We start from the raw sequence: 22,612 nt of genomic DNA on the forward strand, positions 1-22,612 counted from the left end.
CCAAAAAAAAAGGTAAGCTCCATCTATTTCATTAGGAGATGTATTTTCAGTAAAATTTTATTTTTTGCTTAACACTTTTCCAAATGTATAATATACTTGTGTTTTGATTAATCATGTACTAATATTAATTACAATGATAATTCAAAATTTCTTTTGGATTGATACTTAGAACCATATAGTCACAAGAAATCTTAAAAATTTGTATTTATACACAGCTATGTTGTTGCAGAGAAGAACAATTGGATAATAAGTATATAATCCAAGTATAAAAATATGTTACATCAGGATAGCATTCTCTAGAATAAAATAGAAATAGAAGTTCAAGGAGAAAAAGGAGCAATGTAAATCTTTTGAGTGTTAAGGAATGGTTAGTTCAATAGTAAAGTTTGTTCAGTGGATGATGACGGTTATCAGGTTGATAATAATTTTTAGGGTCCATTTGATACATTTAAAAGAGTGATGTAATGGTTTTTGTTTTCCTTTAATCAGTATTGTTTGTTAATTGAGAAGGGAAAAATAATAAATGTACATAGAGAATCCTGGCAGGCACCATGTTAACTAATAGGTCATGGTTAACATCACAGGAATAAGGCATTGAGCACCATGGACCCCTGATCTGTGAGGTACTGAGGAAGGCATAACATCATTTCTGTTGTATTTTTGCCCGAAATGCATAACTTCAGTTTTATCATAAGAAAACATCAGACACAGCCAAATTGTAGATTATTCTACAAAATAACTGATCAGTAGTCTTCAAAAGTGTCAAGATTGTGAAAGACAAGGAAAGATGGAGGAATTGACAAAGATCAGAGTTTAAGGAGACGTTAAACTAAATGCAGTGTGGAATCTTGGGTTGGATTCTGAAACAGAAAAGGATGTTAGTAGAAAAACTGGTGAAATTTGAGTAAGGTCTATAGTTTTGTGTTTTATCAATGTTGATTTTCTGGTTTTGCTACTGGTACTTTAGCTGTGGAAGATGTTAACATTAGGGGAAGCTGGGTGAAGAGTACATGGAAACTTTTTGTATACTTTGCATCTTTTCTCTAAAATTATTTTTAAAATAAATAGTTTTTTGAAAGTTAATATTGATAATATGCTAGGAATTACATCCTTTGTAATTGAAACTTAAGATAAAAATTTTAGATTTTACCCAAAGTGTGTGAATACCTGGTATTTCAAAATTGTTTAATGGTTTCATGAGCAAAATAGTTTTCTTTGAGGAATTTGAGTTGGCCAAGAGAAAAAAAATTCTAAAAATAACAATATAAGTGGTTCACCTGGGAAAGGTCCGAGCCAGATTATCCTGCTGCAAAGCTTATTGTCAGCAATCCCACCACGCACAGAGCATCAAACTGGCTTTTTAATGTCTCATTCCTAAGTATGAAGAAATAGCTTAGTTAGGGAAAGCCACTGATCAAAACAAAAAAGAATGAGAACAATTTGGAAGAGACAGACAATGTAAAAACAAAAAAACTCAACTCTTAGTATTTTTGGAAGATAAGGGTAGTCATTACATTCATGAAATGAGAACACGATATGTTGAAAGTATGTCCATAGAGCTCTTGGAAATTAAAAATTCAATATAAAGAAGATAAAAGTGAGGAGTTTGATCAGAAAGGAGAGCAACGACAACCACAAAAAACAAACCCTAAATGATAGGAAATAGGAAAGAAAAGACAAAATTAGAGGAAAGTTCTGAATAATAGATGTTTCAGAAGGAGAGAACAGAGAAACGGGGGGGCAGAATCACCAATGAAACAATTCAAGAAAATTTCTCAGAACTATGAAATATGTGTTTGGAGATTAAAAGGCCCCATTGAGCATCCGTCACAATGAGTCAAGATAGACCCGTGCTGAGAAAGATTATTGTGAAATTTCGGAACATCTGGGATAGAGAAAAGACTTTGTAAGCCTCCAGAGAGTGAGAGAAGGATTTATACAAAGGATCAAGAATCAGATTGGTTAGATTTCTTGACAGTGACGCTGAGCTCTAGAAGTGGAACAATGCCTTTAAGATAGTGAGGGAAAATGGTCTCCAGTGTAATTCTACACCCAAATTACCAAGGAAGTATGAGAGTAAAAGAAGGATATTTCTGCATGGTCAGTTCCAAAAAGATTTACCTCTCATGCACACTTTTTCTGGAAGCTAGTAGAGTTTATGCTCTACTAAAATAAGGAAGTCAATCAAGAAAGAAAGGTAACAGATCAGGAAACCAGGAGAGAAAAGAGATCCCCAGCTCCCAGCTGTGTAATAGTTCTGGAGCTGCCCTGTCCAGATGGGTAGCCACTGGCTTTATGTGGCTATTGAGACGAAAGTTAATTAAATAAAAATTCAATTTCTTGGCCATAGTACCCGCATTGTAAACGTTCACGAGCTGCATGTGGCTGGTGGCTACCACATTGCACAGGGCACGTTTAGAACATTTCCATCATTGCAGAATGTTCTTTTGAACAACGCTTTTCTAGAGATTGGATTGTAGCAGGTCAGAAAGCTCTGGGATACTGATTCTAGAATATCGAATAGCTGATGTGTTTAAATTTACCAAGGTAAGGATTCCAGTTACAGGAGACTTTGGGGGATAAGTTAAAGGTATAATAAATAGAAGCCGTTATTAAGGCAAATCAAAAAGCAGTGCAGGAAGAGAAAAACAATCATGATATACTGCATGGCTCAGTTGTCAAAAGTGTGTGTGTGTATATATGTAATCATGAAAACTGAAAATTGATCTAACCAAAATTACGAATTACTCTCTTGGGGTAATGGGGCAGTGTGATTATGGTGGAATTGGGACTGGGGTGTGTGAACGTGTGTAAGAGCTTGGTTCTCATCTTCCATGCTGGAAAGTCAGTTGGTTATGCCTAACATGGAAAAATCAAGAAGTAGTAAGTTATTTAGAGATGTGGAAGTAAATACCAAAAAGATGAGTTAAATGATTTCACAGTGGTGGTTTCTGGGGAATGGGAAGTGTGTGAGCACGTGGATCAGGGAGGCAGTCACAGGACCGCTTTTCCCCAACAAGCAGTTTGGGACTGTTGTACTCTAAACAATGCACATGTACAACTTTGAGTAAAAACAAAAAGGGAGCATTTAAATAAACGGAACCGTTCCCAGATAAGGTATAAATCAGATAGTGCATTTTATTATAGACAAGCTGAGAGAAAAAAACACAATTGAGGACACTGTCATTAGCTGCTACTTTGGAAATGTCCATTATTGTTTGGTTTCAACCGTGAACCACCTCGATCCAATTTGAAGACCCATATGGGAAAGCACAGAGAGCCGTATGAGAGAAGCACAATGTAATGAACAGCTACTATAAATTGGCTTGTTGACTCACTGCTGAAGGGGTTGATGATCAATACCAGGGGACATAGTTTTGGTTTTTATAATCTCCATTTGAAATAACTTATAATGGAAACATTTTTTCCTCTCTTCATTTGCTAATCTTCTTTCCTTATGACTTTCAGACCTTTTTACTGAGAGCCAAATCTGTGCTCTTCCCTCCTTTTTTGGCCAGATCGCTCACTTCCTGTTCACTGAAATTCAGTTTTCGGTCCTTCTGTTTTAGGGTTATTTTATGGAGTAACAGAACTGTGATATAAAATGGTAAAGGTTGATAGTATAGCTAAAGGCGAAACAGCAGAAGGTTGTGTTGGAGAAGGATCGAGGTTGTATTTTAGGCCCTTGAGTCTGTCTGGGTATAATTGTTTGTAAGGAAATGAGCAAAGGTGTCGGAGAGTCCCACACTGCTCTGTGGCTCCCTGAAATGTGTGGTTGGGAAACGAGGTGCCTACTTTGTTTTCGGGTGAAGCTCTAGCCATCTAAAGAAGCACATGTTTTCCAATAAGCATGTGCTTATTGGAGGTGGGGCTGACTCCGTTCTCAGTGGAGACACAAAGATTGCTTGACATGGGTTCAGTTCTCAAAGCCCCAAAAATCTAGTGGATGAGACAGAAAACTATAGTCAGTAAACAGCTAGTTATAATTCAGTTTGATAAGCCCTATATTTGAGGTATTGACAATAGTAGTCATTGAAGCGTAGAGCAGTTAATTTTGCCTAGAGGAAGGTGTCACTGAGAAAGTGATACTTAAAGGTGGCTTGAAGGGTAAGTAGGATGTCAGTGGGCAGAGAAGGGGGAAGGGAAAGAACATTCTTACTACACGTATGAATGGAATATGAATACATGAAAGAAGGCGCAGAGTCGTGAGAGTTCAGGCTGGTGTCTGGGATGCCACCCTGAATAAGCTGGTGGGACCAGAAGGTGGGGATTGTGGAGTGGAGAAAGGTGAAGATGGAAGTCCCTTCGTGAAGGGTCTTAAATGCCATACTAAGGTTTGGAATTTTATCTTAGTGGCAAGGAAGCTATCGAAGAATTTTACGTGGAGGTAACATGATTTAATATGTTAGGGAGATAATTTTTGTAGTACTTGGTGATGAGTAGGGAAATTGTATTCCGAAGTCAGGGAAGTTGATTAAAAGAGCTATTTTAGTAGTCTAGGCGAAAGAAGGACTAACACTAGGAAAGGGGCAGAGAAGGAAACAGATCTGAGGGAGGTTTTTCTGTGGACGGAGTGTGGCGATGGCATTGTCTGTGTGTTGGAGGGGAAGGGGAGGAAGCAGGGATGCATCTCGATGGTTTGGCTTGGTGCCTCGGTGGGAAGCTGTTACCTGAGATTGGGAATACAGAAGGAGGGTGGATTTGGTAATGCTTCAGTTCTGTTCTGACACGTGAAGATATTCCTATGGGACGCAGAAGTAGAGATACATAGTTTAGAAATGCAGGTTGGACCGCATGGGGAAGGTGTGGATATTTATGTGGGCCCCAGAAGTCAGCATAATTGTAAAATGTGGATGAGAGCAATCAGACCTATTGTATAAAGTGAGTAAGTGTATTTGTGAATCCTGTGAGGATATAAGTTACTGAAAACAGCCCGAGGTAACCAAACATAATTGTGGAGGGAGTCTGCCAGCAAAAGGTGGTATCTGCTGAGACAGATCAGGGATTCCCTGAAAGTTCAAAGGAAATGTTAATCTCTGGGAGATAAGAGAAAGGAGAAAGTTAGCTGGGCAGCTGGCTCTCCACCAAATATTTTGCTTCCTTTTCTATGTTCTGGTCATTGGCCAACAGCTGCCCACTTGGGGATTATATTTTGTAGTCGCTTTCACAACTAGATGGGGCCGTGTGACTAGTTCTCCCCAGAGAAATGAAAGAATTGATACGTGTGACCTCAGATCAGAGTGGTTAAGATGTATTTCTTTTCCTCATCTGTCTGCTGAATGCAGCGGATTCTGAGACCTAGGGGCTGGGGGACCCACAAGATAGAAGGGTCCTGAGTTCCTGTGGTAGTCTGTTAGTGCGGTGACCCCCAGGAAACCACACTTCTGTTATGTCCTCATGTAGCCTGCTTGAATCTGGGTTGGCTCTGTGACTTGCTTTAATCAGTAGAATGCAGCACAAGTGACGCTGTAGTAAACTTAAGAACGCCTGGCAGTTTCCACTTGGGTGCTCTTAGAAGCTAGTCACTGTATGAGAAATACAACGACCTCAAGACGGCCATGTGGGGAGGAAGCCCGAGCAGCTGCATTGCAGAGAGAACCAAGGCACCGGGCTGGTGAGCCCACCTGCTTCCAGGCGGTAGCCGGGACAGACTGCCAGTGGGAGCGAAGCCATTGGGCCTGCAGCTGTTCCAGGGCCCCAGCTGATACCGTATGAGGGTTGTGAGAAATCACGAAGTAATAAATGTTTGTTTTAAGCTGGCACGTTTTGGGCTGGTTTGTTAGGCGACTGAAAGAGCTCCTGGATGATCGTGAGTCAGAAAGCCATCTGCTACCCAGGAACACCTACATGGGACTGTTAGGTGAGCAAGAATGAAACTTTTCTTGCGTCAAACTTTCTAGGTTTGGTTGTTAGAACAGCTCGCATCACCTTACCTGCTCCGTGGAGGGTGAGGACTGTGCGGAGAATACTTGCCCAGCAGCGCATGACGAGGCGTCTCACGTAGACAGTCACATTCTCTGTTTAGAATTCACTTCATGTGTGTTCTGTGGAGACACACTGATGCCTTCTGAGGTGAAGCCAGGGTTCGTGAAGGTGAGGGAAGACATGTTCCTGGGTGGACAGAGAAGAAATGGTGATTCCGTGGGAAGAGGAAGCCAGTCAATTGTGGCAGAATATCCTTAGTTTGATGCGTAGCTCGTGTTATTGAAATTTGTTGGAAAGTTATTTTTAAGTGCCGTATCGTTAGAGGAGAGGGAAGAGGGGAGGGGGGTGAAGAGGAGGAAGAGCAAGAGGAGAAATTGAGAGATGATAATAAAAATTTTGTGAACTCTGATCTCATGGCACTTAGATTTTAGAGGAGGAGATGGCGATGAATAGACAGGTAGACGGTATGTTCTCAGGTGCTATGAAGAAAACTAAAGTAAAAGAATTGAGAGCGTGTCTGTGTGTGTGGGGGGGGTACTGTTTTAAATAGAATGGGCAGGAAGAGCGTTTCTGAAGGAAGTGAAGGAATGATGAGATGTGTGACGTTTCTGGAGAAGAGATTTTCAGGCCAAGAACTGAAATGCGGAAACCCTGAGGCAGAAGCAAGTTTGGGGTGTTTCAGAAATGACGAGAAGGTCACTGTGGCCAGAGTAGAGGGAGGGAGTGACACAGGATGGAGAGAGGCAGGGCCGTGGCCAGAAAGGCCGTGTAGGCCAAGGAAAGAGTTTGGATTTTATTCTGTGGGTGATGGGAATGCATCAAAGGGTTTTGAGCATGGCAGTAACACAATCTGATTTGACTTTTAAAAAAGTAACTGTCCTGTGGAAAGCCGGGAGGAGAGATGGCAGGACTGAGTGAGTTTAAGAGGCTGCTGCGGAGAAGCCCTGCTGTGACGATGGTAGCTGGGACAAAGGAGGTGGAGTGGAAGTCGTCATGTTTGAGATAAGGTTAAATTAGGACGTTTGCTGCAGGCTTTCTGACGGATGGTACTGTGCTGAGAAGGACAAGAGTCAAGGATGACTTCTGGCTTTTTGCTCTGAGCAACTGGGTGAATGGTGATGAGATTTATGGAAAAATTGATAAACTGGTGGAGGAGCAGGTTTGGGGAGTGTCTGTGAAAAATCCGATTATAAATGGTTTATCAGAGTCACATCTATAAATTATTGTTTTGTTTATGTTTTTAATAGCTTTATTGCAGTAGTATTCATATATTGTACAGTTGACCCATGTAAAGTATACAATTCACTTTTTTTTTTTAGTGTATTCAGAGAATTGTACAACTATCACCATAAGCAATTTTAGAGCCCTTTCATCCCCAAAAGGAAGCCTGTACATATTAGCAGTCACTCTCCACTCCCTGTCCACCCTCAGCACCTGGCCCTAGGCAACCGCTGCTCTGTCTCTAGATTTGCCTATTCTGGACATTTCGTATAAATGGAACCGCACAATCGTGCAATGAGACACAGTGGTTTTTTGTGTCTGGCTTCTTTTGCTGAGCATACTGTTTTCAAGGTTCATCCATGTTGCTGCATGTGTCAACACTTCATCCCTTTTTATGGCCAAATGATACTCCCTTGTATGGATGTATCAATGTTGTCTTTCCTCATCTGGTGGACTTTTGAGTTGTTTCTACTTTTTGGCTGTTATGGATAATACTGCTGTGAAGATTTGTGTACAAGTTTTTATGTGGATGTGTGTTCATTTCTCTTGGGTATATCCCTAAGAGTGGAATTGCAGGTCATATGGTAGCTCTAAATTTAGCCTTTTGGGGAACTACCAAACTGTTTTCCAAAGAGACTGCACAATTTTACGTTCTCATTAGCAAGGTACCAGGATTGCAATTGCTCCCCATAGAGATTCCCTGGAACCCTAGTCTAAAATCAACTGACCGTGAATATGAAGTTTCATTTCTGTGGACCCTCAATTCTATTTTATTGATCTTTATATCTGTTCTTATGTCAACGCCACACTGTCTTGTTTATTTAGCTTTGTACGTTTTAAAATGGGAAGTGCGAGTCCTCCAACTGTGTTGGTCTTTGTTAAGGTTAGTTTGGCTGTTAGTGTTCCTTTGCACTTCTGTATGAATTTTAGGATCACCTTGTCAATTTCTGCAAAAAGTCCAGCTAGGGCTTTGAATTTGTAGGTCAATTTGGGAAGTATTGACATCTTTACAATGTTGAGTCTCCTGATCCATGAATATGGGATGTCTTTCCATTTATTTAGGTGTTCTTTAGTTTCTTTTAACAATGTTTGTAGTTTTCAGCATGCAAGTTTTGCACTTCTTTTGTTAAATTTATTCCTAAGAATTTTATTATTTGTTGATGCTATTGTAAATGCAATTTTCTTAATTTCATTTTCAGATTGTTCGTTGCTGGTGTATAGAATTACAATTGATTTTTGTATATTGATCTTCTGTCCTGCAGCCTTGCTGAACTTCTTTATCAGCTTAATAATGTTTTAGTGGATTCCTTAAGATTTTCTATATACAAAATCGTTGCATTCGTGAATGTAGTTTTACTTTTTTCTTCCTAATCTGAGTGCCTTTTATTTCCTTTTCTTGCCTAATTGCCCTGGCTAGAACCTCCAGTACAATATTGAATAGAAGTGGTGAGAGGGAACATTTTTGTCTTGTTCCTGATCTTAGAGGGAAACATCCAGTCTTTCACCACTAAGTGTGATGTTAGCTGTGCATTTTTCTTTGATCGCTTTATCAGATTGAGGACCTTGAGTATTTTTATCATGAGAGGTGTTGGATTTTGTCAAATGCTTTTTCTTGTCTTTTGAGATGATCGTGTGGGTTTTGTTATATTTCCATTTAAATGAGCTCTTCCATTCTTGATCTTGGAGTAGGTCTCGTGCATTACAGAAATTAACGATTAGTGGTCATTAGCAATTGGATAAATGGCAGAAGCCTTGGGAGTCAGTGAGATTACCCAGAAGGAGCATATAGAAGGAGAAGGTGGCTAAAGATGGAACTTTGAGGAATATGAGTAGTCAGTTATCATGTGCAGTGCTAATTTAATCTCATTTCAGTTAGTTAATTTAATGACAACTTCACCTAAGGTAGCAGAGCGTGGCTTTGCTTTGCCAGGCAGTAGTGCTGTTGTCTGCAGCCACTGACGTGTCTGAAGACTCTCTGGTAACGTGGGAAGTCTTTCTGCCCGTTATTTGATCGCCTTTGTATGAGGGCAGAACCCTTATACAGAGTGCAAGTATTTAATGTGTAGACAAAAAGATCAGCATGCTTTTTGAAATGAACATGTACGTGGCAAGTAAATAGTAGAACTTCAAACTTCGTAAACACTGCTAGTTTCATAAATTGACCATTTTAACAGTATTAGATGCTGAAATTTACCTTTTGTCTTAGAAGTGATGTTTATGTAGAAACAGAAAAAAACTCCCAATTTGTGGGAAATTTCCTTCATATAATTAGTGTTCTTTTGTAAGGAGCCTGAAGCGTGCACAGTAGTGAGCGCCCGTAGAGCTGCAGACTTTGTATTGAGAACTAGGACTGGAGAGCACTTTCTCTTCTCATTTTCCTTTGTCCTGTAAACTGCTACTACTTACAAAGTAATGTCTCTTTTAATTTCATGATCACTACTAGCAGTTACCCAGGAAACCCCGATAGCAAAGCATTAAAAACTGATAATGATCACAGTAGCTTGTTGGTGAGGCTACCTGTTATACAAGAAAGTTATTTCAGCTTTATTGAGTATAGTTGACAAAAGTTGTATATAATTGAAGTATACAACTTGATGATTTGATGTACTTAATGTAGTTCACCAAAATCAAGTTAATTAACGTACCTCTTACTTCACACGGCTACTGTTTTCTTTCCTTCTTTTTTTGTGGTGATAATACTTAAGATCTGCCCTCTGAGCAAATTTCAAGTGTATGATACAATATTGTTAACTGTAGTCACTATACAAGACGTTTGACCCTTAGAAATATCCTAACTGAATGTCAGCAGTTAAGATCTAAGTATATAGCAGTGTGTTACCTATTCTAAATTTAAATTAGTTGATAGTCTTGGAGACTACTGCAAGAAGTTATTGAAATTCTCCAATTTAATCATAAGTAATTCAAATGATTTGGTTGAACTACAGTCTTGTTAAATTGATCAACTCATCAAATAATATGATTGGTAAAAGTCAAGTTTTGAGGGGCTGGCCCAGTGGTGCAGTGGTTAAGTTTGTGTCTCTGCTTTGGTGTCCTGGGGTTCGCAGGTTTGGATCCTGGGCACAGAGCTACACACCGCTCATCAGGCCACACCGTGGTGGTGTCCCACGTACAAAATAGAGGAAGATGGGTGCAGATGTTAGCTCAGCGACGGTCTTCCTCAGCAAAAAGAGGAAGACTGGCAACAGATGTTAGCTCAGGGCCAAAAAAAGAGTCAATTTTGAGATGTTTGTTACCTGAAATTTTGTTTCTGCCTTGAACTACATTATTAGAATTATCCAAAATCATGTGAATAACCTGACTGAGATTAATAGATTGAGGCACAAAATAGTAGAAAATTGACTGATAGCTATGAATTAATACTAAAATTAATAGAACATGGGATGCTGCAGCATGGTACCCTCAATTTATAAACTATCTAAGACACATTAAAGGAGCTGACACATCTATTTGGAGGGTCAGAACCCAAATCAGGGTTCTTATGAGACGAATCAGTCCAGCTGTGTAGTAAGGAGAGATATATTTAGATGCTATGTCAAATTATTTGTCGTGTTTAACCTTAAATATACAAGATGTTTTTAAAAGTATATTAACAGCAGAAAGATTGCTGACTTAGCCGTTTCTAAGACAGATGTTTCCACTTGGTCCTAATCCATAGTTCTTAAAATTTTGGAGAACTGCTTCATTTCTTTGCCATGATTAAGTAAATAAAAATGAGACTGTACTTGCTAGGGGAAAAGAGAAATGAGTGTTCAGGTACTAAGGTTGGAAGTAGATGATTTATGTACTATAAACTTTACATAGTCATGCACCACATGACGACGTTTCGGTCAACAACAGACTGCCTGTACGATGGTGGTCCCATAGGATTGGTACCATGTAGCCTAGGTGTGTAGTGGGCTGTACCATCTAGGTTTGTTCAAGTCACTCTGTGATGTTCGCACAATGACGAAATCACATAAGGACGCATTTCTCAGAACGTATCCTCGTTGTTAAGTGATGCATGACTGTAAAGTCATCACATACTTTTAATTGTTGATGAGTTTTTACGTTGTGCAGGTCTGTAGACAGTGATATATCTTCAAGTATATGGTTCATAAAATGGTTGTGGTTAATTTGTCCTGTATTAAATTATATTGTTGGCAAACATAGAATACATAGCTCTTCTCATTATCACATGTATACGTTATGATGTGTGATAGCAGCTGGAAAACATTTTATATTATAAAATTTATACATTTCTTTAGTATTCTTCTTGATGTAGCAAAAAACTAACCCTTTTTGGAAAGACTGTTAACTCATGTTCTCTAAATGTATATACATAGAAAGCCTTTTAATGTGAAAAATTGTTGGGTTTCTGTTCTTATGACTGCAGGAAGCATATGTGCCTCATTTCTTACCCAAAGCTACCAACTGCCAGTTCTTGATACAATGTTTGTACGAAAGAAATATCGAGGCAAGGATTTTGGGCTTCATATGCTGGAGGACTTTGTTGATTCCTTTACAGAAGATGCTCTTGGTCTGCGGTATCCACTGTCTTCTCTCATGTACACAGGTAAATGGATTGAGTTAGAAAACGTTAAGCTTGTCTCAGTGTTGCTTCTGACTTGTGTCTGTGGAATATTGTAAATGTGCATATCTCAATATTAAATAAATTTGAATTCTTTGGCTCCCTAAGGCTTAATTTTACAGATGTGCCCTTATCTCATATATGTGGCTTTTGAGGGTGTGGTAGCTCTTTTTAAAAAACTGAAATATAATTCACATACCATAAAATTCACCCTCTTAAAGTGTACAATTCACTGGTTTTTAGTATATTCACAGCTGTACAACCATAACCACTAATTCCAGAATATTCTCATCACCCACCAAAAGAAACCCTGCGTCAATTAATAGTCAGTCTTCATTCCCCCATTCCTCTGTCCCCTGGCAACCACTGATCTGTTTTCTGTCTCTATAGATTTACTTATTCTGGGTATTTCATATAAATGGAATCATATGATGTGATTATATTATAAGCCCTTTGTGTCTAGCTTCTTTGATTTTGCTAAATGTCACGTCCATATTGTAGCTTGAATCAGTGCTTCATTCCTCTTTATGGCTGAGTAATATTCCGTTGTATAGTTAGGCCACAGTTTGTTTGTCTATCACCAGTTGATGGGCTTTTGGGTTGTTTCCACTTTTTAACTGTTATGAATAACACTGCTGTGAACATTCTGTGGTATTTATGTGAACATTTCTCTTGTGTATGTGTACCCAGGTGGGGATGAAATTGCTGGGTCATATGGTGACTCTATGTTTAATCTTTTGAGGAATTGCCATGCTGTTCTCCAAAGCAACTGCATCATTTTACATTCCCATGAACAATGTATAGGGCTGCAGTTTCTCCATATCCTTGTCAGCACTTGTTATTATCTGTCCTTTGATTATAGCCATCCGGCTGGGTGTGAAGTGGCGTCTCGTAGTTTTGATTTGCATTTGATGTTGAGCATCTTTTCATATACTTATTGGCCATTTCTGTATCTTCTTTGGAGAAATGTCTGCTTAGATCCTTTGACCATGTTTTCTTTGGATTGTTGAATTATTTGTCTGTGAAAAAAAACCTCAGGGGCTGGCCCTGTGGTGTAGTGTAGTGGTTAAATTCAGCATGCTCTGCTTTGGCAGCCTGGATTCACGGATTTTGATGCCACTTGTCAGCCATATTGTTGTGGTGACCCACATACAAAATAAAGATTGGCACAGATATTAGCTCAGGGCTAATCTTCCTCAAGCAAAGAGAGAGGAAGATTGGCAGCAGATGTTAACTCAGGGTGAATCTTCCTCAGCAAAAAATGAATAAGTAAATAAAATTCATTGGTATATGTATGTGTCTTTCTGCCAGTACCATGCTGTTTTGATTGTTATAGGTTTGTAGTATATTCTGAAGTCAGGAATTGTGATACCTCCAGCATTGTTCATTTTTCTCAGGATTGCTTTGGCTATTCTGGGTATTTTGTTGTTCCATATAAATTTTAGGATTCTTTATTCTATTTCCATGACAAACATCATTGGGGTTGTCATTGATTCTGTAGATTGCTTTAGGTAATATGGACATTTTAACTATATGTATTCTTCCAATCCATGAGCATGGAATATCTTTCCATTTCTTTATGCTTTCTTCAGTTTCTTTCAAGAATGTCTTACAGTTTTCAGTGTATACGTCTTTTACCTCCTTGGTTAAATTTATTCCTAGATATTGTATTCTTTTTTGTTACGATTGTAAATGGGATTGTATTCTTGACTTCTCTTTCTCCTAGTTTGTTATTAGTGTATAAAAATGCAACTGATTTTTGTAATTTGATTTTGTACCCTGGTACTTTGCTGTAGTAGTTGATTATTTCCAATAGTTTTCTGGTGAATTCTTCAGGGTTTACTATATAGAGTCATGTCATCTGCAAACAGAATTTTACTTCTTCCTTTCCAGTTTATCCCTTTTATTTCTTTTTCTTTCCTAATTGCTGTGGCCCAAACTTCCAGTACTATGTTGAATAAGAGTGGCAGGAGTGGGCACCCTTATCTTGTTCCTGTTCTCAGAGGAATGGCTTTCAGTTTTTTACCATTAAGTGTGATTTTGGCTGTGGGTTTGTCATATATGGCCTTTATTATGTTGAGGTGCTTTCCTTCTATGCCCATTTTGTTGAGAGTTTTTATCATAAATGGATGTTGGATCTTATCAAATGCTTTTTCTGCGTCTGTTAAGATGATCATGTGATTTTTATTCCTCATTTTGTTAATGTGGCGTATCACATTGATTGATTTGCAGATGTTAAACCATCCCTGAGTCCCTGGAATAAATCCCACTTGATCATGGTGTATGATCCTTTTAATGTATTGCTATATTTGATTTGCTAGTATTTTGTTGAGGATATTGACATCTATGTTCATCAGTGATGTTGGCCTGTAATTTTCCTTCTTTGTGTTGTTGTTTTCTGCTTTTGATATCAGGGTAATGTTGGCCTCATAGAATGAGTTAGGAAGCATCCTGTCTTCTTTAGTTTTTCAGAATAGTTTGAGAAAGAAAGGTATTATCTTCTTACACCTGTCAGAATGGCTATAATGAACAAAACAAAAAATGACAAATGTTGGAGAGGATGTGGAGAAAAGGGAACCCTCCTACACTGCTGGTGGGAATGCAAACTGGTGCAGCTACTGTGAAAAACAGTATGGAGATTACTCAAAAAATTAAAAATGGAAGTACCATACAATCCAGCCATCCCACTACTGGGTATTTATCCAAAGAATGTGAAATCCACAATTCAAAGAGAATTATGCACCCCTATGTTCATCGCAGCATTCTTCACAGTAGCCAAGACATGGAAGCAACTCAAGCACCCATTAACAGATGAATGGATAAAGAAGGTGTATTTTATATATATATATATATATAAAATATATGTATATTTTATATATATAAAATATATTATATGTATATTTTATATATAATATATATTATATATGAATGTTTTACATATATAATATATATATTATATATATACATATATAATGGAAGTACTACTCATAAAAAAGGGAAAGTCACGTAGTTTGCAACAACATGGATGAACCCTGAAGGTATTATGCTAAAGGAAATAAGCCAGACAGAGAAAGGTGAACAGCATGTGATTTCACTCATGTGGAAGACAAGGAGAACTGACTAGTGGTCACCAGAGGTGAAGGGGGTCGGAGGGAGGGCGAAAGGACGAAAGGGGCTCATGTATATGGTGACAGATGAAAACTAGACTATTGGTGGTGAGCGTGATGCAGTCTGTACAGAAACTGATGTATAGTAGTGCACATCTGAAATCATACAATGTTATAAGCCACTGTGACCTCAGTGAAATAATTAAAAAGAAGTTTCAGACATACAAAAAGGTATAAAGAATAAGGTAACAAATATCGTGTACCATCCAGCACCAGCACGTGCCATCACGAGAACGGATCTCTGCCAGTGCAGCTGGGCTCCTGCCTGGCTGGCTCGCTCCCTTCCCTGAAATTGGCACTGTCCTCAGTTTGGCATTTATTTTCCGTATGCGTTTCTCCAGACTTTTAATACATAACGTATATATCCTCCAACAATATGTCGTATTGTTTTACATGTTGAAAAACTTTGTGTAAGTGACACGTACTATAGGAATTCTCTTGCAGTTTGCTTTTTCTCTCATCTTGATGAGATTCATCCGTGGGAATTCATGTAGGTCTGTTTATTTGTTTTCAGTGCTGCTTAGTATTCCGTTTGGGATATACCTTGTGGCCATGGTTTAAAAACTGTTAGTGGATTCATATTTGGATTTGTGTAAAGCCTATGCAACTGCTTTTTTCTTAATGGCGTAAGATTTAATCCTATAAAGTAATTTATTTGAAAACTTTTATAAAATAGAATTTACCATTGATTTTAGTCTAACATCAAATGTTTATTTCCACTGAAAATACATTTTTGTTGTGTTTCCTCCCACTTTTTAATATTGCAAATCTAGAAAACAAGAACTAAGTGTTGTGTGCTCATCTTGAATCACAGTTTCTCTTTAGACCCATCCATGAGAAGGGAGTGAACCGTGTATACCCTTGGATAACCTGAAAATGGGTTTTCCCCCTAATGTCTAATTACTACTTTACTGAATTTGGGGAGGAATGCCAACATGTCCACTGCAGGCACAATCTCTTAATATTTAGTGTTTTCTAGGATTATAATGATAAGTAACCTAAATACCAGGTGAATTACAAGCCATCCTGAGGCGGTGTCCTTCATACAAAATAGAGGGAGATTGGCATAGGTGTTAGCTCAGGGCCCCTTTTCATCAAGCAAAAAGAGGAAGATTGGCAATAGGTGTTAGCTCAGGGCCAATCTTCCTCACCAAAAAACCCCACAAAAAGCCAAAAAACAAATAGATAATGAGTGGCACATATGGATGGGCTTGGTCTCAGGCCACAGTAGGTGATCAGCCAGCTGTAGGATTTGATTTACGTAGTACTATAACATATGTACCCAGAGACATGGAATAAATGACTTCTCGAGAATCTTTTATCCACTTAGAGTTTATCCTGGTGTACCCCATGAGATACAGATCCAAGTTTATTTTACCTGAGAGATCTGTTTGCCATGGTACCGTGTATTGAATGATTTATGTTTTTTGCACTGATTTGCATTCACATCTATATCGGGGTCAGCAAACAATGGTCCACTGGCCTGCTGACTCTCTTTGTAAATAAAGTTTTACTGGAACACTGTCATGCTCGTTCATTTACGTATTGTCTCTGGCTTCTTTTGCACTAAACTGTCAGTTGTTTAGTTATGACAGTGACCATATGGCCTGAAAGTGTAAAATATTTATTATCTGTCTCTTTAAGAAATAAGTTTGGTAATCCTTAGTGTGGATCCTACGTTAAATTTGTGTGTGTATATGTATTTGTGTATACTTCTCACCTTCCTATTTATTTCTATTAGTCTTTTTTTGTAAGTTCCAGTACTTCACAGTTTTATTTATTTTAGCTTTCGAATATTTGGGAAGACTAGTCATCTTCTCTGTGTAATAGTTCTGACTTTGCTTATTTTTTTTTCCTGTATGGACCTCAGAATCTACTTTCTAGATTTTAAAAAACTTCTGTTTAGATTTTACTGGGATCACTGTTTTTTGGTGAGGAAGATTGGCTCTGAGCTAACATCTGTGCCAGTCTTCCTCTACTTTGTATGTGGGATGCCTCCACAGTGCGGCTCGAGCTGTGTGGATCTGTGCTCGTATTGGGTCACTTTTAAACTTACATATTAGCTTATGGAAAATTATCATTGTCTTTGTTTTCTATCCAACAGTATTATAATTGTATGTATAATATGTATAACTGTATGATTTTGTTCAGCTCAGTTAGCATTTAGGTTTTCTCCATACTGGTAACTTAGGAAAAAATATATTTAGGAATTTTATCTTTTTTGTTGCTATTATAAATGTGTTTTCTTCCATTATTTCTTCTATCTGGTGGTTAATTATATACATGAAGGGTATTGGTTTACATATGTATTCATTTTGTTCCCAGCCACATCGCTACGTTTGTACTAACTCCCTGGTTACTTTTCTTGAGTTTCCCAGCATCTGCCTGTTTGTTAGGGCCGGGACGGAAAGCCTGGCCTGGTCTCTGCCCGACAGAAATTCTCCTTCCTCCTCTGTCTTGTGGTTCTTCGCCTGTAACGCTCTTATGCTGCATAACCACTTTCTACCCTATATTCTGTTTCTTCGGGTTTTCACTTTAATACTGCTTTGGGCTCTTGAGTTCCTTGTGGATCAACTCTGTGAACATTGCTTCTGTAGCAGCACGCGGTCTAGATCTTTGCACAGAGTGAGTGTGCTCAATACGGGGCTGAAAAGGTTCTATGAGCAAAGAATGTCCCACGAGTTTGGAGACATTTAGCATTGGGGAATGTCTGTGGAGAGGTGTAGGGCCCACACCACAAAGCGCGGGCTTTAGAAGAGTCATGTGGCCGGAGTGACTTCCTCGTGCTGCCTGTGGAACGGCGGCGAGTGGACGAGGCCTCCCCCTTCCCGGGGGGCAGTGGCCAGTGCTGCACACCTGACGGGCGCTCGCACCTTCTCCACCACTGGGCTGAGCGGTGGAAGTGTGAGAGCTCGCTTCGTCTGCCCGTGACTCTGGCGAGACGCATCTGAATTAGGACCTTCAACTCTAGTCACCTTTTAAAAACTCTTCCCTTTGGGCCTCAGACTTATTATGCAAGGCGTGCTCTACTGCGTTGGTCCTTTTAATTCAGACAGAGGGCTCACTGTGGCCTGTTGTGTTGATTTTCTCCAGCTTCTCCCTTCCTAATAGGTATGGAGACTAAAGCCAGGAAACATGAGAAATATTTTCAAACATGCAGGAAAAAACCCGAGAAAATAGTATCCTAGTGTCTGTGTAGCCAGTATCCTACAAATTGAAGATTTTTCCATATTTGTTTTCATTTATTTTTAGAGAGAACTAAATAGAACATTGTAGATACAGTTGACCGTCTCTTTGGACTCCTCCATAATCCCATTCTCCTTTCCTCCCAGAGATGATTGCATCCTGCAGTCGGTGTAAATCCTTCCTGCCCATGGTTTCCTACTTGTGGCTATGTCCATAAATACTGTAAAGCATTATTTAATGTGCTTTTTTTATTCAAAAAATTTTAAAGTTTTTTTGTGATAAAACGTACATAACATATATCGTTTTAACTATTTGTACATGTGCGATTCAGTGGCATCAGCCACATTCGCAGTGCTGTGTATCCATAACATATATCATTTTAACTATTTGTACATGTGCGATTCAGTGGCATCAGCCACATTCGCAGTGCTGTGTATCCATAACATATATCATTTTAACTATTTGTGCATGTGCGATTCAGTGGCGTCAGTCACATTTGCAGTGCTGTGTATCCATCACCGCTATCTATGTCCAAACCTTTTTCGTCGTCCTCAACATAAACTCTGTGCCCTTTAAACAGTAACTCCCCCTTTCCCTTTGCCCTGTTCTCTGGTAACTTCCTTCCTGCTCTCTGTCTTGATGAATTTGCCTTTTCTAGGTACTTCATTCGTGTAAGCGGAATCATAGAGTATTTGTCCTTTTTTGTCTGTCTGACTTCACTTAGCGTGATGTTGCAGGTCCATCCATGTAGCATGCATCAGAATTTCATTTATTTTCACAGATGAGTAGATTTTCGTTGTGTGACTGTATCGCGTCTCGTTTATCCGCTCCTCAGTTGATGGACGCTGTTGTTCCTGACTTTTGGCTGTTGTGAGTGATGCTGCTGTGGACATTGGTGTGCGGGGCCCTGCTTTCCATTCCGTTGGATGTGTCCTTGAGGGTGAAGTTGCTGGGTTCTCTGATGATTCCGTGTTTAACGTCTGGAGGAATTGCCGCTGTTGTCCACAGAGGCTGCATGTTCTGTTTAATGTGTTTTTGAACTTTTCGTAAGGGACATAATTGTGTACATATACTAACTTGCTTTTTTACTGACTTTGTAAAGATACATGTAGCTGTAGTTTATTTGTTGTCACTGCTGGATATTATTTATTGTGCGCATGTAATAATTTATTCATAGATCCCCCAGTGATGGGCACTTAGGTTGTACCCCCACCCCAGTTTAAAAAGTCCTGTAATGAGCATTACAAATGCCATCTTGTGCTTTTGTGTAAGTCATGAGGGTATATACCTGCAAGTAGAATTGGATCATAAAATATGTCTCTTCGACCTTGCTAACCATTGCAGGATTGTCCTCACACAGCAGAGGGTGTTATGCGTGTTATGATCTGATGGGCTTGGAAATGGTGTCTTGTCATTTCATCTTATATTTCCTTGGCAGCTGGTGAGATTTATCATCTTTATCTTTTTTAGTGACCATCAGGTTTTATTATGTGTGAATTTCCTGTTCATAGCCTCTGCCATTTTTTCTTTGGAATTATTTTGTCTTTCTAATTCAATTTTAGGAATTTATTTTTACATGCTCAGAATACTAATCCTTTGTTTTATTCAGAGTATCTCCTAATCTGTGTCTTTATGGTATTTTTAAAATATGAAACCAAGTAGTCCAATACAGCAGCCGCTAATATAAATTAGATATAAGTTTAAGTTAATTACATACAGTTTTAAGTTTGAGCCCTCAGTAGCCACATGTGGCTAGTGGCTCCTGCATTGGACATTGCTGATGTGGGACATTTCCATCAGTGTGGAAAGTTCTGTTGCATAGTCCTGATAGAGAGTCTTCAACCTTAACGGTCAGGGTTATCATAATATCTCATTAGGGATTGTAATTTTTGCATCTTTTGTAAGAAATCCTTCAGTACTCCAGGGTCCTAGAGGTATTCTCTTATGTTTTCTTTTAAAAATTTTGCCTTTCATAATAGGTCTTAGACTTCATCTAGAATTTATTTGTTTTTTTAAGTTTATTTTATTTTTTTGTGAGGAAGATTGTCCCTGAGCTAACATCTGTGCCAGTCTTCTTCTATTTTGTATGTGGGATACTGCCACAACATGGCTTGATGAGCGCTGTGTAGGTCTGCGCCCAGGATCTGAACACATGAACCCTGGGCTGCCGAAGCAGAGCACGCAAACTTAACCACTATGTCACCAGGTTAGCCCATAGAATTTATTTTTATGAATGATGTTGATCTGAGATTAGGATCTGACTTCATTTTTTTCCTATATGGATTTTTATTCTAGAATCTTTTTTTAAAATTTTTTTTGCTGAGGAAGATTTGCCCTGAGCTAACACCTGTGCCATTCTTCCTCTATTTTGTACATGGGTCACTGCCACAGCATGGCCACTGACGAGTGGTGTCGGTCCACGCCCAGGAACTGAACCCCAGGTTGCCAAACTGGAGCATGTTGAACTTAACCACTAGGCCATGGGGCTGCCCTAATTCTAGTGTAATTTTAATAGTTTATCCATTCTTTGCTGAGATGTAATGCTTCCTTTGTCAATTGCCAAGTTTTGGTGTGTGTGTAGTTCTTTCCTGGTGGGGTTTTTTCTGGTATTTTAATTTTTCTTCTTCCTATTCCTTCTTCTCTTCCTCCTCCTCTTCCATATCCTATGTCAATACCAGGTTGTTTTTATTACAGTGGCTTTATGATGATTCTTGATATCTGCTACGATAAGTCCTTCTCATTTTTTTTGTCTTCAAAATTAGCCTGAATATTTTTTCTTAACCCTTTGTTTTTTCATTTTGAATTTGGGATCAAATTTTGTCAAGTTCCATTAAAAAATAAACTCTGGGGGGCTGGCCTGGTGGTATAGTGGTTAAGTTTGTGTGCTCCACTTTGGCGGCCGGGGTTCGCCTGTTTGGATTCTGAGGATGGACCTACACAGTGCTCATCAAGCCGAGCTGAGGCAGCGTCCTGCACAGAAGAACTAGGAGGACTTAGAAGCAGGCTGTACGCCTGTGTGCTGGGGCTCTGGAGAGAAGGACGGGCAAAGGAAGATTGGCAACAGATGTGAGCTCAGGGCCAGTGTTCCTGCAACTAAGATATACAACTATGCACCGGGGGCGGGGGGCTTTGGGAAATAAAGCGGGGGGTGGGGGGGGGGGAGATTGGCAACAGTTGTTAGTCCAGGTGCCAATCCTTAAAAGAAAAAGGAAGAATGGCAAGAGTTGTTAGCCCAGGTGCCAGTCTTTAAAAAAAAACAACAAAAAAAGTCTGTTGGGATTTTGTTTAAAATAGCATGAACTTTACAGAATAATTTGGTGAGAATTGATGTTTTTACACTATTGAGTCTAACAGTCCTTTTATTCAATTCTTGTATGTCCCTCAGTAATATTTAGTAATTGTCTCTTTAAAGGTGAAGCACGTCTTTTATTAGGATTTTTATTGAGTGGTCACGTTAAGACTTTAACTTGGAGTGTTATTTAGGGTTTTTCTTCATAAATGAGACAGATGTGTAATTTTCTTTTCTCAAGTTACCGTGGTGTTTCTGGTGTCAAGGTTATGCTAACCCCATCGAGTGAGTTCTGCAGCTTACTTTCCGTCTTCTTTGTTTTTGCCAAACAGTTGATATTTGGGGTTCCTAGAAAATTCTAAATGTGTTTTTCAGCTTGCAAGCAGTATTTTGAAAAGTATCCAGGAGACCATGAGCTCCTTTGGGAAGTTGAAGGTGTGGGACACTGGTACCAGCGAATGCCAGTCACCAGAGCGTTGCAGAGAGAAACACTTAAAATTACAGGTGAGAATGTTTTTGGGTTGAGCACGTGTCCAGCTTAAAAAGCGGTGCCTGACGATGCTTGTGTCTCACAGTCTAGGGCAGCAGTGTGACCTCTCTAGGAACAGGCCCTGTTTCCTGAAGTTTGAATTTTTGTTATGTATTTACATTGAGTCACTGATAATAAGAGGACCTAGGAGAGCCCAGCAGAGCAGAACCGTCCAGTAGGAGTTGGTGGGTAAGAAATGGACACAGATTACTGACACAGCCTAGACAGGCATCCGGGGCTCAGAGGGGTCCCCAGCCTCACGCCGCTCTCCTCAGAGTCGCCAGGTACGCACGGCGAAGACCGTCGCTGCGAGATTTCAGTAGAAGCTTGTGGTGAAGGGAGCCACACACTGGATGTTCAGCACCCTCTGTTCAGGCTGCTCTTCAGGGCTTTTGTGAAAATCAGTACAAACAGTGTTACAGTTAAAACCAAGTACTGATTGGGTTACAATTTTTAAAATTCTTCTACACACAGCAGTTTCTCAAAATGAAGCTAAAAGACCTGTGTCTGGAGAATATGGTCTTGCGTCTGTTCCAGAATATGAAGCAGGAACTGAAGACAATCAGCCTAGTGAGATGCAGCTAACGGTAGGTACACCGGATGTTTATTGTAGGAAATAGCCATTTTTCTGTTTCTTGAAAATAGGTTCAGCTAATATTTAATTTTTTTAATGTTATAGTCATTCAACAAACTATGTAATTGCTACT

The 22,612-nt window shown here is 39.2% G+C and overlaps 1 protein-coding gene across 18 annotated transcripts in view; it reads left to right on the forward strand.

The window, feature by feature from the left end:
• FAM169A (family with sequence similarity 169 member A) overlaps positions 1–22,612 on the forward strand; it is a 61,531-nt gene that overhangs the window by 23,136 nt on the left and 15,783 nt on the right. For 15 of the 18 annotated variants that reach the window (XM_070517936.1, XM_014830073.3, XM_070517941.1 and 12 more), the window contains 3 exons: positions 11,540–11,719; positions 21,752–21,880; positions 22,380–22,492. In XM_070517936.1, the coding sequence (XP_070374037.1) occupies positions 11,540–11,719; positions 21,752–21,880; positions 22,380–22,492 (422 nt within the window). The remainder of the gene's footprint in view (positions 1–11,539; positions 11,720–21,751; positions 21,881–22,379; positions 22,493–22,612) is intronic. The other 3 variants (XM_070517938.1, XM_044778016.2, XM_070517934.1) reach the window with 1 other exon arrangement.

This window comes from Equus asinus, chromosome 9, assembly GCF_041296235.1.
Source record: "Equus asinus isolate D_3611 breed Donkey chromosome 9, EquAss-T2T_v2, whole genome shotgun sequence".
Classification (NCBI taxonomy): domain Eukaryota; kingdom Metazoa; phylum Chordata; class Mammalia; order Perissodactyla; family Equidae; genus Equus; species Equus asinus.